Source organism: Salvelinus sp. IW2-2015, unplaced genomic scaffold (assembly GCF_002910315.2).
Source record: "Salvelinus sp. IW2-2015 unplaced genomic scaffold, ASM291031v2 Un_scaffold3030, whole genome shotgun sequence".
Lineage (NCBI taxonomy): Eukaryota > Metazoa > Chordata > Actinopteri > Salmoniformes > Salmonidae > Salvelinus > Salvelinus sp. IW2-2015.
Window position 1 is genome coordinate 71,430 of NW_019944322.1, and position 17,222 is coordinate 88,651.

Below are 17,222 nucleotides of genomic sequence, written 5' to 3' on the forward strand. Positions count from 1 at the left end.
TTAGTCTCACTTTCTCTTTGCTCTTAGAATAGATCACTTCAAGCCACAACTGCAATACAGTCAACAGAAAATAATCCCATAACTGCAGGGTAAGTCTACTTTCCTAATTTCATTTAATTTAAAATTCCTGTTCAATATGAATACCATAACTATCATTTACAKTTGGTGGGTGTCATGAAAGGTTTTGTGATCATTTAATATTCTATGTCTACAACAGGAATAAAACAGTACAGATGGTTAAGTGGAAACTGGTAGTGCAGAATTTAATAGAATGTTTTTTAGATGAGTAATTCTATGAATGTAGAATAGAACAGAGGCAGTAAGTACATTTACAATAACACATTACTTTCACTTTCTAATTCCAAGAAATCATGTTGTCCAGTGGAAGGACTGAGGTGGTAAAGTACTCTACAGCTGGATATTGTGAAAGATTAGAGCAAAAAAGTACATGTTTAGAATGTGGAATTGCCTCACGCTGCTGTACGCAGTTTGCACGGTAGAGAAATATATTTTATCTTCATGGTTTGTACACTGGTTGTAGTTTGCCTATCCTGAATGTATCTATCTAATAAACCCATTTGTCTGTTCATTCACTTCCTTTAGATCCATGATTGAACGCAAAGGTAATTTAACAGTTTTTTTTTGTGTAGTTTTATATTTTGATGAAGGGGTGAACTATCAAGTAAATGGTTAAACCAACAGTACTCTTATATCTGTCTGAAGTATGAACCAAATATCCATTGTGCCAATTAACAAAAACATGAATACTTTTATCAATGACCTTTCTGATTTATCTTTCTTGTCTAAGTAGCACCCGAGATGAAATACTACCCAGTTGAAACTGGCAATACTTTGGATTCTCATATTCAGTTTATGAGACAACTCAACAACACCACAAGATGTTTTACGGAAGTGAAGTCGCCAGTGGAGAGTAATGTCATCATGGCTTTCTGTCCCATCGTCTCCCGCGCCGGGACTGATATTGAAGCAGCACAGCAACAGATTCCAAGTACAGTAACTCATCCCAAATATGATTTCTCAAGCAAAGTTATTTCCTTCTATACCAGATATTCTCTTTCCACACCAGATTTACTCAGAATGTACCAACAGCCTAAATTACATTACTAAATAGTTTATTTGAGAGGCTTATTGGTTAATTTTGCCATATTCCCTCACTTTCTTGACAGCTGGTAAAGATGTCATTCTGGTAGTGCTGCATCACACCTTCAACCCAGACCACACTGTACCTGACAGCAGCAGACTAGTGACCAGAAGTGATGTAATACTCACAGTGGACTGTGTGTTCCATGAGAACCAGGGAGGACTACTGAACTGTCCTCGCAATGATGCAGCAGTCAGAAATATTAGCCAGAAGTTTGACACAGTGGACTATCTGTTCCATGAGAGCCGGAGAGGTCCTCTGGACTATCCTCGCAATGATGCAGCAGTCAAAAATCTTAGGCAGAAGTTTGACATAGATCCTATGGTATGGTATCAATTAATCATCATTTTGAATACAGTATCTCTGTATTTGATGTACTAATTTTTCCTCTACTTTTTTTACAGGCAAGAAATCGTGTCTGTCTAGCTCGGATTCTAAACTTTGTCATGGTATGATAAAAAGTTACCATACACCAGCAACTACTATACTGAACAAAAATATAAATGCAACGTGCAACAATTTCAAAGATTTTACTGATTTACAGTTCATATAAGGAAATAAGTAAATCGAAATAAATTCATTAAACAATCATCTATGGATTTCACATGACTAGGAATACAGATATGCATCTGTTGGTCACAGATACCTTTAAAAAAAGAGGTAGGGGAGTGGATCAGAAAACAAGTCATTATCTGGTGTGACCACCATTTGCCTCATGTAGCGTGACACATCTCCTTCACGTAGAGTTGATCAGGCTGTTGATTGTGGCCTGTGGAATGTTGTCCCACTCCTCTGTGCGAAGTTGCTGTATATTTGAGTGAACTGGAACACGCTGTTGTACATGTTGATCCAGCCCCCCCAAACATGCTCAATATGTGACATGTCTGGTGAGTATGCAGGCCATGGAAGAACTGGGCCATTTTCATCTTCCAGGAACTGTGTACAGATCCTTGCGAAATGGGGCAGTGCATTATGCTGAAACATGATGGCGGTGGATGAATGGCACAAAATGGGCCTCAGGATCTCGTCACGGTATAYTTGTGCATTAAAATKGCCATCGATAAAATGCAATTGTGTTCGTTGTCCGTAGCTTATGCCAGTCCATACAATAACCCCACCGCCACCATGGGGCACTCTATTCACACTGTGAACAGAGTGGCCATTGAAGGTAAGCATTTGCTGATGAGCTTCCCTGAGACGGTTTTTGACAGTTTGTGCAGAAATTCTTTGGTTGTGCAAACCCACAGTTTCATCAGCTGTCCGGGTGGCTGGTTTCAGACGATCCTGCAGGTRAAGAAGCCGGATGTGGAGGTCCTGGGCTTGTGTGGTTACACATAGTCTGYGGTTGTTAGGCCAGTTGGACGTACTGCCAAATTCTCTAAAACAACATTTGAGGCTGCTTTTGGTAGAGAAATTAACATTCAATTMTTTGGCAACAGCTCTGGTTGATATTCCTGCAGTCAGCATGCCAATTGCACACYCCCTCAAAACTTGAGACATCTGTGGCATTGTGTTATGTGACAAAACTGCACATTTTAAAGTGGTGTTTTATTGTCCCCGGCACAAGGTGCATCTGTGTAATGATCATGCTGTTTTATCAGCTTCTTGATATGCCACACCTGTCAGGTGGATGGATTATCTTGGCAATGGAGAAATGCTCACTAACAGGGATGTCAACAAATTTGTGCACAAAATCTGAGAGAAATAAGCCTTTTGTGCATATGGAACATTTCTGGGATTTTTTATTTCAGCTCATGAAACATTGGACCAACACTATATGTTGCGTTTATGTTTTTGTTCAGTGTTTATTAAATATCTTCTTGTCTAGTGTTGGGCGATATATGCCATAATGTAGCTATTTAAAGAAAAGTCAGAACCTCAGCGTATCTCGAAGCAGACAGGTCACTTCTAAATCATTATTTTTCTTTCCAGGTGTTACGTCTTTATGTGCAACTGCCCTTGTATGGTGTTTTCTTGCATGATGGGGCTCATCTCAGGCAAAAGTAGGTTCCAGTAGGTTTAAGCATTCATTAATATCATCATTGTAATTACAGTAATCACACAGGTCAAATCAGCACTAACATCTTGGTGTTTATGTTTCTTAATCTTTTCAAGATCCACGTCCCTTTGCAAGAACTCGTTCCAGAAATGAAGACTATTTACTTTTGGCCCAACCATGAACATGTGATAATATTTAGTGTGATTCCTGTAAAAGTGATGATCAATTCCCTTAGAGAATTTTTTTTATGGATTACATCTTTAATTGCATGTAATTTAGGCCTACTTGAGAAAGTACAGATAATTTACAGTGGTAATGTATGGAATTAGGCCTGGCTGTATCAATGTAACAATAATATGGAAATAATAAAGAAMAAACAGGATCTGTGGAAGGGTATGAGTCTCAACATCACTGGTTATACCCTAGAGTCTATGCGTTAATCTAAGTAACAAAAATAAGGGGTTAAATACTGTATGTGTAAAAAATATATATATATATTTCCTGAGTTTTCTTATATAGGACAGACACTTCAAAACCTTATTCCTTATGATTTATTTTTTTACTGTATTTTTTTTGTTGCCATTCATGAATGTGTTATTCAATGCGTTTCTATAGGCTATAGTAGTAAAGGCCAAATTCAATATTTTATAAAATAATTAAACAAAAATATTATATAGCTAAAGGCTTCACGATTTTTTGCACTTGCTAAATGACTGAACTGAGCTCAAAAGTGAGGGAAAAGGCTTTTGAACAAAACATTCCGACCGCAACATTGCATGCTGGGACGTGTCCCCAGTTCGGGTTGTTGAAGTCAAGATGGCTGTAAACACCYAACAGAGACTAGAGCATGAAATAGGCCTTATATGAAATTCCTTATTCAATAAAATCGCCCATCACCGTCAAMAGCCTTTAGCAGTAACATAACGATTTGTTGAAAATTTATCCAACCTGTAGAGAAAGTGTTCATTCATACAGTTACACAGGATCACGGGCAACTGCGGGAGAAAGTCTCGTATGAATTCCGACGAGAGGGACTGTGAGTGTGCGCTACCACAGGCCGAGACATCCCCTGCAGGAGGATACGACAGGTCGGCATGGAGATAAATAGAGTGTCGTGGTTTGGGGAAGGGTGCATGTTTTTGTATCGTAGCAATAAAATGTTTCCCAACTTGTGGTTTCTGGCTGGATAGCTAGCTATGTWACTGGCATGTAAAAGTGCAACATTCKTGCAGATTTCCWGGTATGTAGGTAGCTAGTTAACGTAGCCCTCTATCTAGAATAGGCCTGAAAAGTGAATTTAGCAACCGCTAGTTGGCTAGCTAGCAATGCTACTTAGCTAGTTATTAACATCACTATTAGGTAGCTAGTTCGTTTGCTGTTCTGATTTCACGTTAACGTACAGTTACGACGATGTATTGCTGAATTGTAACTATGTCCTAAAACATTAGCTAGTTCGCTCACTATTTTATTATCGGCTGTCTTATCACCTGAACGACTTTGCCTAGCTACTTAGCAAGCAAGCTGCACGGTCATCACTCTGTCTGCGTTTGCTAGTTAGCCAACGTTAGCTACTTGTATCGGTCTTTGCAGATTTATATTCGCTGTTCCTATAGCAATTTCATCATCAGCAGAAATGTGTTTACATTAACCTAAGATTAGCTAGCGTTCACTTACTGTTAGTTGTTGTGGCTATCTTAACTAGCTAGTTAGCTAACGCTACACTAGTAAAATTCGTTTCACTCGCTAGACAAGTTAGTTAATTTCTCTGCTATAGCTAGCTGTAGTAGGTAGGCTAGATGGTTCTGTCAACAGATTTAGCTACATATTCCTGACCTATGCTATTGATGTGTTTGTTTGTTTAGAATACAAGAGGAGTCTGACATAGAAAACACTGAAGCAAGCCGAATGTAAGTTTAGTTTAAGTTGTCAGTCATGTCATTATGTGATTAACATACAGTAGCWRGCTAGAGTACAGTAAGTTAATTTAGTCACCTACCTCAGAACATGTTAATTGACTATCTATGGAATGTCGTTCTCTATCTATGGAATGCTAATATTTAATATCTCCCTCCTTTCACTAACCAACACAGTCATTCTGTCAAAGTGTCACAATCCATGCACCCCTCCATGCAYCTTCAATTTAATAATTTTCCTTTTTGGCTTCCACACACCATCCCTCCTGCGTGGTCTGCTGACAAGAGCAGGCACACAGTGGATGCTGAGTCCACAAGTTCCCAATGAAAATGAACGTTTTCGTTCTTAAATGTTTAGGGGCTTATCTCATTTCCAATGTAGACCACATTGATATTTATAAATGACATTAAGTTCCCTTTGTTTTTAGTTTTTTTAATGTTTACCACTGGATGTTGATAAGACTGATTTCAGTGCTGTTTTGATTGAGACTCGCAGCCAGTTTCATAACTCTCCGTGCTTCCAATCTGAACGGCCTCCAATTCAGGAAGCGAGCAGCCGCCAAGCATCTAATAGAGCGCTACTACCACCAGTTAACKGAGGGCTGTGGAAATGACTCCTGCTGGAACGCGTGGTGCTCCTCGTCCCAGGGCTCCCACCGCTTGGACAATAATGCAGCCGCCGTCAAGGCCCTGGAGCTGTACAAGATCAATGCCAAACTGTGCGACCCACACCCCTCCAAGAAAGGCACCACAATGAACCATTGTGTAAGGGACGACTTCAAAGGTGTGTTGGCATAAGTGACTCATTCGTGCATCAATACTTTTCGGAGTGTTTCAATTGTATTGCAGAATTTCAGAATCAGACTGTCGATTTAACTGAAACGGTTAACTTTTTAGCYTTAACTGGATATTACATATGCTGCGTTAATTAACTATATTACATTGATGTTTTCCAGATGTAAATTACCTAACAGAGGAGAAAGTGTATGAGATCCTACACATCTGTGGAGAAAAGGAGGACTACTCCCCTCTGATCCGGGTCATAGGACGGGTGTTCTCCAGCGCAGAGGGCCTGGTGCAGAGCTTCCGCCGGTCCAAACCACCCACCAAGGAGGAGCTCAAGTCCCTCCAGAGCAAGGACGAGGACAAAGACGAGGACGAGGAGGAAGCGGCCGCCTGCTCCGCTGCTGCTATGGAGGAGGACTCRCCCGGTTCCTCATCCCGGTTAGACGGCGCTGCATCAGGGGACAATGTGGGGAAGCTGGGTCCTGACGAGGTGTCTGTGGACATCGACGCGGTCAGGAGGGTCTATCAGAGACTGCTGTCCAACGATAAGATCGAAGCTGCCTTCCTCAACGCACTGGTCTACCTGTCGCCCAACGTGGAATGTGACCTGACGTACCACAACGTCTACTCCCGGGACCCCAACTACCTGAACTTGTTTGTGGTGGTGATGGAGAATAGTAACCTCCACAGCCCAGACTACCTGGAGATCGCCCTGCCCCAGTTCTGCAGGGCCATGAGCAAGCTRCCCCTACCTGCGCTGGCCAAGCTGGCCCGCCTGTGGTCTCACTACAGTGCTAAGCAGATCCACCGCATAATGGAGACCTTCCAGCAGCTCATCACCTACAAGGTAGCTAGATTCTCTTGGTATTTTGTATTTTCTTTGTTTCTTTTTGTTGGCCTACATAGAGTTGTGAGATTCCTCTGTAATGAAAAGCTCTATACAAATTAAATGTATTATTATCTTAATTGCTAAGGTGGAGCAACGAGTTCAACAGTCGCAACCTTGGTGAACGACGACGATGCTGTGGTGGCAGCCACCAAGTGCTTGAAGATTGTCTACTATGCAAATGTCATGGGAGGGGAGGTGGACACGGAGCACAACGAAGAGGAGGACGAGGAGCCCATCCCTGAGTCCAGCGAGTTGACGCTGCAGGAGCGCTGGGGCGAGGAAGGAGAAACAAGAAGGGCCCCGGGTAGACCCCTTGGAGACTGAGCTTACCATCGCGACGTCCGACAGCCGGCGGCCCCTCATCCCCTTTGAGGAGTTTGTCAATGAGCCCCTGAATGAAGTCCTAGAGATGGACAAGGACTACACGTTCTTTAAAGTGGAGACGGGAGAACAAGTTCTCCTTCATGACGTGTCCGTTCATCCTCAACGCCGTGACCAAGAACCTGGGCCTGTACTACGACAACCGCATCCGCATGTACAGCGAGCGACGCATCACAGTACTCTACAGCCTGGTGCAGGGACAGCAGCTCAACCCCTACCTGAGGCTTAAAGTACGCCGAGACCACAATCATCGATGATGCCCTCGTCAGGGTAAGTCCAAGGCCCCGTTTAGTTTCTCCACCCCGAGGTGTGCACTTGTTTCGTCTACTCCCCTCAAGGATTTAAAAGCATTGGAGTGGTGTTTGTACTGACTGGAGAGAGTGTCCACTATATTCCTCACACTAGTCTTAGATCATTATTTTACTTCTATTCTTCCTGTTAGCTTGAGATGATCGCCATGGAGAATCCTGCAGACTTGAAGAAGCAGCTGTATGTGGAGTTTGAAGGAGAGCAAGGTGTAGATGAAGGAGGGGTTTCCAAAGATTCTTTTCAGCTCGTCGTGGAGGAGATCTTCAACCCAGATATTGGTGAGAAACCAAGTCGTCAGTCGGTCGATACGTTGCTGAACCGTCACTGTGAGACTGGGAATGGAGTTGGTTGATTTGTGTTGCTGTTGTGTTTCATAAAGGTCCTCGTCGTTACTGCAGTGGATGTGGTTGGTTTGTGTTGCTGTTGTGTTTTATAAAGGTCCTTGTCGTTACTGCAGTGGATGTGGTTGGTTTGTGTTGTATATTGTAAGGTTGTTCCTTGTCCTTAACAACGGCTTCCTTCTCCTCAGGAATGTTTGCATACGACGAGCGCCCACAGATGTTCTGGTTCAACCCGTCGTCGTTTGAAAACGAGGGTCAGTTCACGCTGATCGGCATCGTCCTTGGCCTGGCCATTTACAACAACTGCATCCTGGACGTTCACTTCCCATGGTGGTCTACAGAAAGCTCATGGCAAGAAAGGAACCTTCCGGGACCTCGCAGACTCCAATCCGGTTAGTATTTGATGTCCTGTTTTATTAATAAAATGAGCTTAATATCTTCATCTCCAGAGTGGTATTTAAACCAATGTGCTGTGACATGGCTGTCGACTCCTATGGTGTTACATTTCTTTTTACTTAGCATTTCTTTCAGGGTAATAAATACCTTAACAGCTAAATACCATTGAAATTGTGGTTTGTACGAAGGTGTTATTGATAACGTGTTTCTGTCTGCTCTCCCCTGTGTCCTGTTGTCTGTGTGCAGGTCTGTACCAGAGTCTGAAGGAGCTGTTAGAGTACGAGGGTAGTGTGGAGGAGGACATGATGATCACCTTCCAGATATCCCAGACGGACCTGTTCGGAAACCCCCTCATGTACGACTTAAGGGAAAATGGTGATCAAATTCCAGTCACCAACGAGAACAGAAAAGTGAGTTTCAAGAATTTGTGGAAATGATTTCACTCAAAACCATGCTTTTAGACATTTTAATTATTAGGGTTTTCTGTTTTAGATGTAGCTTTATTTTACCAGTTGAATAGAGTATGAGGTAGCGTTCCATCCAGAGAATCATGCCGTTGTTTCATCTTGTGGTCGACAGGAGTTTGTAGCTCAGTATGCGGAGTACATGCTGAATAAGAGCGTTGAGAAGCAGTTCAAAGCCTTCAGAAGAGGTTTTCACATGGTCACCAACGAGTCCCCGCTGAAATATTTATTCCGGCCGGAGGAAATCGAGCTGCTCTACTGTGGAAGCAGGGTAAGCTGTTGAAAAGAGAATTTAGTCGTTTGTATTTCTTTTTTAGTGGTTTTTAAATATGATTTAACTCCATAATGTGTGTATCACACACAGAATCTAGACTTTCAAGCACTTGAGAAACGACAGAATATGATGGCGGCTACAGCAGAGATTCACGCATCATTAGTAAGGAATTGCTTTATTTAAGGGTGTGGTGTGTGGAGGTGATGAATCATTACTTCAAAAGGGACTTGACTGCAGAAAGGACCGTCCAAAAATGTTGAAATTCAGCGGATTGATCTGCTGCTGACATCAGGGACAGTGACCCAAACCCTGAATATGACACTAATATAAAGCCTCGTCTGTACTTGACCCACCAGGGAGTTCTGGGAGACGCTGCACTCGTTTGCTGAGGAGCAGAAGAGGCTGTTCCTGCAGTTCACCACGGCACAGACAGAGCCCCTGTCGGAGGCCTGGGAAAGCTCGATGATCATCGCCAAGAACGGCCCCGACACAGACAGGTGAGGATGTCTTCCTTCTCCAGGCCCACAGAGCTCACATACTTTGGAAACATGCAACTAGCAAATGTGTTCAACTGTGTAATATAAAATAACCATGTACTTTGCATGCATTTGGTTTGAGGGGAAATTGATTAATTATCTTCAGATTACAGTGGAACTTCAAGGTAAGCCCATTCCAAATGAATCGCCTGTTGACCTTAGCAATTGGAATGGCCTTTGACCCCTTCCTCTCCTCTGCCCCTTTCTGCAGTTACCCACATCTCACACCTGCTTCAACGTGCTGCTGCTCCCGAGTACGACACCAAGGAGAAGCTGAGAGAGAGACTGCTCAAAGCCCATCCTTTGCCAAAGGGTTTGGCATGCTCTGAGGCCATGGCTGCCACACTGAAAAAGGACTCCTTTTCACAATCTCCCTCCTTCCCCCATATCAGAAAAAATAAACGAAAGATGACCAACCAAACACAAAATCGTTTAAGATTCGGATGAGAAAAGCCGAAAACCAACACCAATGGTTCATCTAAAGGTAGAGCGCTCTAGTAGTGGAGTTTGTCCGTGCCAGCGTCCCGATCTCTTGGAGCAGCTTCACTGAACTTCATGTGATCAAACGTACGTTTCCTTCCCCACGTTGTGTGAATGTGTTCTGAACACATCCTTTATCTTATTTCATGTTTTATGTACAGAGGATTGTTTTCCCCTTACTATTTATTTTAAGGTTGAAATCAGTTAATTTGATGCTTGACTGGATGAACAACTTTTCTTGTTGGGAAAGGGGAGGGCTGGGATTATTTAATAATCTGGATTGTGACAATGACAATGTAGAAACCTTTTTACCATTTGTGGAGTCAGAAAAGGCTACATCCATTCATGCATCGCAGTCCTCATTGCAGTCTGTTACTTTGCGATCGTTTCGGTTGCATCGCTGTATGTCAGAAGCTGATGTGACGAGGAAACCGTGAGCTCTTGGAGTTTATATGATGTCCTGCCCCCCCCCCCCTCACACCTCCATATTATTTATCCAATCGAACCAGACTCCGTTTTTCATGGAAGTGTTTGGAACTTGGAAAGTAATTTCATTCAGACAGCATCTTCAGAAAATGTTTACCTTGAGCATCTGTCCTAAATGACACCCTATTCCCTATCTAGTGTTCTACTGTTGACTAGGGCCCATTAGGGTGCCATTTGGGACACACACCATTATTTTCACCATTGGAGCACTGAGAGTAGACTGAAACTTTGTCGGAGCTGTTGTAAGTGCACTTAGACATTTTCAGAATGTTTAATTTTTTTTGGCCACAAGTACATGATTGTTCTCAAATATTTTTTCTAAAGGCTTCCTGTGTGCCCTTGTTCTAACGGTGTTATATTGTAATCCTCAGTACATTTATACAATCAGAATATCATTTATTCTGGTTGTCTACACTTCTAGAAGAACGAACTCCAAATATGTCCCAGGTTTAGCTAGGGTATCTTCCTTTTAGAATCAAGGCATTTTGTACTAAATGAAATGTCTACAGACATTTGCCAAGTGTTACTGACAAATCTTTGCTCTCCAGTGATCTTCTTCAGCAATCTAGAAGATTTGTCTCTGTGTAGAAAAATAACTTACGACAGACCTTTTTTAAAATTGTTAATTTTTGATTTGGAAAAGTTAGCTGTGAAAATTCCTTCTGCACTGGCACAGTAAACAGTTGATTTGTTTTCTTTGTCTTTTAGTTTCTGGACAATTCGATAGGGATGTAATCACTGCTTAGGAATATCAATGGATCCTGAATCCTGAAGCAGTCTTTCAGTCTGTCGGGGCGTAAGCAGTCAGCCAGTTCGCAGTAATGCCACTTAACAACGGTGCTCAGGGCTGCTTGTGAAGAACCTGCCCCAACAAATACATTTCAGATATTGCGCCCTGAGCCTTCCCTTCCTCCATCGCTTCTTTGGGTTTCTGCTGTACCTCATTTATTTGTATCTCTGTTTTGTACTGCTGAAGTTGCTGCTCGCCTGTACATTTAAAAGGACTCCAGGGCCCAGAGAATGGAAAACTTTCACCCTGATTCTTGGAATGGAAGCAGTCAGTTTATAGGTTGGTTTGAATTAACTGTTACCTTTAAAAATTTATGATAAAAAGGCTTAAAATCAAGTGTTGTGAAAACATGCTAATAAAAGTGACTGCTTTTTTCCAACTTGTACTTTGTGAAGAATTAATTTAAACATATGCAAACAGATGGATTTGTAAACTTTTGAGGATTGTGTGTGTCATTTATTGATCTGAAGTACTTTTTTACTGTCTCGTACCCCAGTGAAGTTAATCAAGACATGTTAATTTATTCAACACCATACATTCAGTCGATTGGCTTAAAAGAGCCGAGATGATCAACCACTGAAAAGAGAACATATTACTGAAAGTTCAAATAAATTGTTTGCATTTGATTTTACAGTTTTAAGCTTCTTAGTTCAAATACAGACCGATTTTGTATAATCTGTATTTATTACAAAATAAAAACATTTTGGTATCACTTTAAACCTATCAAACAAGCAGGACAAATAACTAAACTCAGCAAAAAAATAAACTTCCTTTTTCAGGACCATGTCTTTCAAAGATAATTTGTAAAAATCCAAAGAACTTCACAGATCTTCATTGTAAAGGGTTTAACACGTTCCCATTATTGTTTTCCTGCCATGGCCAGCGAAGAGCCCGGATCTCAATCCCATTGAGCACATCTGGGACCTCGCCAGAAATGTCCGGGAACTTGCAGGTGCCTTGGTGGAAGAGTGGGGTAACATCTCACAGCAAGAACTGGCAAATCTGGTGCAGTCCATGAGGAGGAGATGCACTGCGGTACATAATGCAGCTGGTGGCCACACCAGATACTGACTGTACTTTTGATTCTGCCCCCCCCCCCCTTCAGGGACACTATATTCCATTTCTGTTAGTCACATGTCTTTGGAACCTGTTCAGTTTATGTCTCAGTTGTTGAATCTTATGTTCATACAAATATTTACACATGTTAAGTTTTCTGAAAATAAACGCAGTTGACAGTGAGAGAACGTCTCTTTTTTGCTGAGTTTATGTTTGAATCTAGGTATACTTTGACCAGTGGAGGCTGGTGGGAGGAGCTATAGGAGGACTGGCTCATTGTAATGGCTGGAATGCAAAAAATGTAACAGTATCAAACATATGGAAACCACATGTTTGACTGCGTTCCATTTATTCCATTGCAACCATTACAATGAGCCCGTCCTCCTATAGCTCCTCCCACCAGCCTTCACTGCTTTTGACTAGTCAACAATACAGTTTATGGTTATAATCCACTTGGATGGAAAGCTATTTAGATCTAACCAGATCTAAATTGTGAGTATGGGCTATATATTTACATTTAATGTCCGTGTCTGTCAAATATGTAGAGTAGATATTCTGCATGTGATTATTTGTCCTGCCTGATTATTTGTCTGCCTGAGGGGTTTGACCCTGGCCTCCATGTTGCTGATGCGCTGCTTGACCTTGGCCTGGTATGTTGCCCACTCGGCAATCATTCTGGTGAACTTGATTGTCTGACCTCCATGTTGGTCTCCATCGTAAGGACTTTGTTCTCCATTTCTTGGCGGCCCTTGTTTCCCAATTCCTCATCAATGAGGTTGTCTTTCATCAGGATGGCCTTGCCTTTCTCCTCGTCCAGAGCGTACTTGGCGTCAGGGTACTCAGTGAGAGCATCCATCAGGTCGTCTTTAGACAGGGCGAAGAGGTCAGAGTAACCCACGCTCCTGATGTTGGCTGTTCTTCTGTTGCCAGCCTTACTGCCCTTGATGCCCAGGATACTGAGATCTCCGAAGTACGCCCCATCGCTCAGCACACACCACTGTGTGACCCCRTCGTCCGCCACCACAGCTAGCTTCCCTTCTTTGATRATGTACATCTCTCGGCCAATGTCACCCTTCTTACAGATGTAGTCTCCGGGGCTGAAGACCTGCGGCTGCAGCTTGAGCACAAGCTCGATCAGCAGGCCGGCTTCGCAATCCTGGAAGATACGCACTTTCCTCAGCGTCTCCATGTGGACGTTGATGGCAATCTCAGCTTTCAGCTTGTCCGGCAGGTTCTTCAGAACCTCCTTCTCGTCGCAGGTCTTCTTCTCCGTCCACAGGTAGTCAAACCACTTGACCACCCTGGCCTCCAGGACCTTGGAGACCTTACGAAACTCCATGTACTGCTTGATGGAGTCGATTTTGGCCTGGAACTCGGCGCGTGCCGCGTTCATGTTGGAGATCATGGCGCCCACGTTACCGACAATGGTGGCAAAAATCAGCACGCCCGTGAGGAAGTCGGCRACAACAAACAGGTACTCGATGTCTCTGACAGGGGGCGGGGTCTCTCCAATGGTGGTCAGGGTCAGGGTGGACCAGTAGAGACAGTAGACGTACTTCCTGGACAGCTGGCCCATCTCRGGGTCAGTGATGTTTGGGTACACCCAGGTGTCTGAGCCGAAGCCCAGGAGTTTGGAGAGGGCGTAGAAGACGCAGGCGTTCCAGTGGATGATGATCAGGATGTAAAGCACAAGGTTGCTGATTCTGAAAATGTTGGGGTAGTTTGTCCTGGTTTCCGTTCGGTCGAAGAACTCAAAGAGGCGCGCCATCTTGCCGAGGCGGTTGAATCTGAACTCTGGATTGTTGTAACCGTATGGAATGAAGGCAAGATCGGTAGGTATCATCGATATGATGTCATATTTAAATTGTTTCTGGGCTCGGTAGTGTTCTTTTAGTTTCACTGGGTCTTTCACGAGCAATCCTTGTTCCAGGAAACCTGTTGATGACATTCCAAAGCTTTATCGCAAATAATAAATTGTTAAACGAGGCTATGTTATGTCGAAATTATTTCAACAACCCTAAACAAGAATGGTTTTACCTGTCCTAGATCTCACAAACGTGTCAATGTAATAGATGACATCTGAAGTGTAGTCGAGAACCATCCACAGCATTACATAGTTGGCCTGCAGGTCATTGAAACTAGCCCTGGGAGACAAGCAGAAACACAAGAGTATTGATCATTCACAATTACTCAACAATATCTTGGGAAACCYTAAACCTGGACTTCTAAAACAGCACACACCTTGGCACCAGAAGCATTAAGTTGTAGAATGCTGGGACAGCTACTATTGTCAGCCATTGRTAGTACATATCTGTGGCGGGGTCAATGATCCACACTTCTTTACTGAAATAAACATAAAATACAAAGCTTTTTCCTGTTAATTTATAATCCGTATTTTTTTGTTTATAAATATAAGACATCCATATAACCATAGAAACTGAATATATTTACGGGGGATCCGGTTTCTTCTCATCGGTTTCTTATCAGGTGGCTTCGGGGGATCCGGCTTCTTCTCATCCTTCTTCTCGTCTTTTTTGCTGAACACATTATTTTTCCACACATCATTTTATCAATCTCAGTGAAGCGTGTACTAACTACAGCACAGCACACTATTAAACAAGGGGAAAATAAGAGGATTATCTATAGCGGGTGTAATCAACCAAGCCTAGTTTTACCATCCTGATCTCGCAAGCTTACATCTGTTTTCTATATGAAGCAGAGATGCTGGTGGGAGGAGAGGACGGGCTCATTGTAATGGCTGGAATGGAATAAGGAATGGAGTTAAACATGTGGTTTCCATATGTTTGATGTGTTTGACTCGTTCCATTTATTCCCTTCCAGCCATTAAAATGAGCCCGTCCTCCTATAGCTCCTCCCACCAGCCTCCACTGAACGAAGTGAAAAGAACAAAAGGCAGCAGTCTGGATGGTGGATCAGGCTAATCAACTGACTAACGTCACTCTTACACATTTGTTTGGTGATACTGGATTGTAATGTTCATGGAGGGTGTTATTTGGTTTCAATTAGATTTTCCATTGCATGAAACATGTGCAATAATTTATCAAGACCAGAGGGGGCAGCGTGCTACTGTCGGGTCAAGAGAGTAGCGACAGGTCTCTTGGCTTTTACTGGTATTTCTTTGTCATTGTCATTCTTTGACCTCCAGTATGACATTTATAAAAACAAATTATGTGTCTGATCACAATTATGTAACACAAAATACTTTGGAGAGTACGGGGGCAACAAAACCATATACAGCTATTTATTTACAAGCATTTTGCTACACCCACAATAACATCTGCTAAATATGTGTGTGTGACCAATAACATTTGATTTGATTAGATTAGTTACTACCTACTAGTAAATAAAGGTTCTGAATACTTATGGAAATGTGATATTTCAAATTTTTTTTTATAAACACAAAAATGTCTAAAAACCTGTTTTTGCCTTGTCATTATGGGGTAGTGTGTGTAGATTGATGAGGGGGAAAAAACACATACATTTTAGAATAAAAAGTTTTAACGTAACAAAATGTGGAAAAAGTCAAGGGGTCTGAATACTATCTGAACGCTATAGTTGGTCACTTACTCATCCTTGTTGTTGCAGTTGTTATATTTGTATCCTGCAAGGGGCCATTGACCATTGCTTGAACAAATATATAAATACACGTGTTAGCTTCAAACTAAGTAGCTATTTCATTTCTAAGTCATAATAATTGCAACATGAGAGAAAGAGAAATTTGCGAAACACAAACACACACACACACACCACACACACACACACACACACACACACACACACACACACACACCACACACACACACACACACACACACACACACACACACAACACACACACACACACACACACACACACACACACACACACACACACACACAGACACACACACACACAGGGAACTCACTTCCTCCTGCGGACTTGGTCAGAGAGTCTGGTGTTGGACATGCTCTCTGCCCTCCAGGCCTCTCTGAACTCTGTGTGTGACTTCATGGTTGAGTCTAAAGGAAGGGCATCTGAGGGCTGACTACTGTGAGATGACCAGCCCTTTACCAACACCATGAAGCGAGACAGCCTGAGAGAAATGCGTTGTAATGTTGTTCAAACAATGTTCAAACATTGAGAAAACAACTAGACATGCATTATAAAACAATGAGAAATAACCATACATGCATTATAAAACAATGAGAAACAACCATACACACATTATAAATTATGAAGGATCAAAAAAACAAAGTCTGTTGACTTATTTCCATTCTAGTCCTTGAAATGAGCATAAATGTAAATAATGATATGGAAAAAAGACATCTGCACTGACCTGGACATGCCTCCTGTCCCCGTGAAGGAGGGGTCCAGTTGGTCCTCATGGCTGCAGCGTAGAGAGGACACCAGGAAGAGAGTGAGGCCTCCACCAGGCTAAAAATATACACTSAAATTGTACTAGCTTGGGACGTGTCAACGTTTGTGTTTCCTGTGTTTGGAGTGTCACTACACTGCAATAAATCATAATCACACAGAACGCTTACTGGCATTCAAAAATGGAGTCTGTGTGTTGTTGGCTCTTCAAAGTAAAAGCTTTCAAATCCTAAGCTAAACCCAAGCTGGTAAAATCCTGTAAWTGTCTTACCTGCTGCCACTCTCAATCTGGTCCAGGTTGTCGGGGGTGTTAACCGAACAGTGGCCGTGGCTGGGATAAGACTGCTCCGTGCTGATCTTAGGCATCTTGGTTCACTCTATGGTCCCCAATGCATCAGGCAGGTGGACTGCTGTGAACAGAACAGAATAGTGAGGATACATTAGAGTAGGATATATGTAGGGTTTGATTATTTACATTGTTCACAGTCTCACAAGTAAGAACAACTGTTTGTTAAATATTAAATATACCTACAACTATAACAGAGACATTTCAATGTTGAAGCCTAGAAATTGAGGCTACAATGT

The 17,222-nt window shown here is 42.4% G+C and overlaps 1 protein-coding gene, 1 long non-coding RNA gene and 2 pseudogenes across 4 annotated transcripts in view; 3 read left to right on the plus strand and 1 right to left on the minus strand.

The window, feature by feature from the left end:
* LOC112075205 (uncharacterized) overlaps positions 1–1,637 on the plus strand; it is a 49,001-nt gene extending 47,364 nt beyond the window's left edge. The window contains exons 5-9 of one of the 3 annotated variants that reach the window (XM_070440810.1): positions 28–89; positions 604–623; positions 809–1,009; positions 1,188–1,486; positions 1,567–1,637. In XM_070440810.1, coding sequence (XP_070296911.1) covers positions 28–89; positions 604–623; positions 809–1,009; positions 1,188–1,486; positions 1,567–1,617 — 633 coding nt within the window. In that variant the 3' untranslated portion in view covers positions 1,618–1,637. The remainder of the gene's footprint in view (positions 1–27; positions 90–603; positions 624–808; positions 1,010–1,187; positions 1,487–1,566) is intronic. The other 2 variants (XM_070440811.1, XM_070440812.1) reach the window with 2 other exon arrangements.
* Positions 1,638–3,094: 1,457 nt separating this feature from the next.
* Positions 3,095–3,557, plus strand: LOC112075209 (uncharacterized). Its single transcript, XR_002894939.2, has 2 exons — positions 3,095–3,165; positions 3,278–3,557. It is a non-coding gene; the product is annotated as an uncharacterized lncRNA (long non-coding RNA).
* Positions 3,558–3,949: 392 nt separating this feature from the next.
* Positions 3,950–9,864, plus strand: LOC112075206 (ubiquitin-protein ligase E3A-like; annotated as a pseudogene).
* A 2,842-nt stretch (positions 9,865–12,706) lies between these two features.
* LOC112075207 (cyclic nucleotide-gated channel cone photoreceptor subunit alpha-like) lies at positions 12,707–17,050 on the minus strand (annotated as a pseudogene).
* Positions 17,051–17,222: the final 172 nt, after the last annotated feature.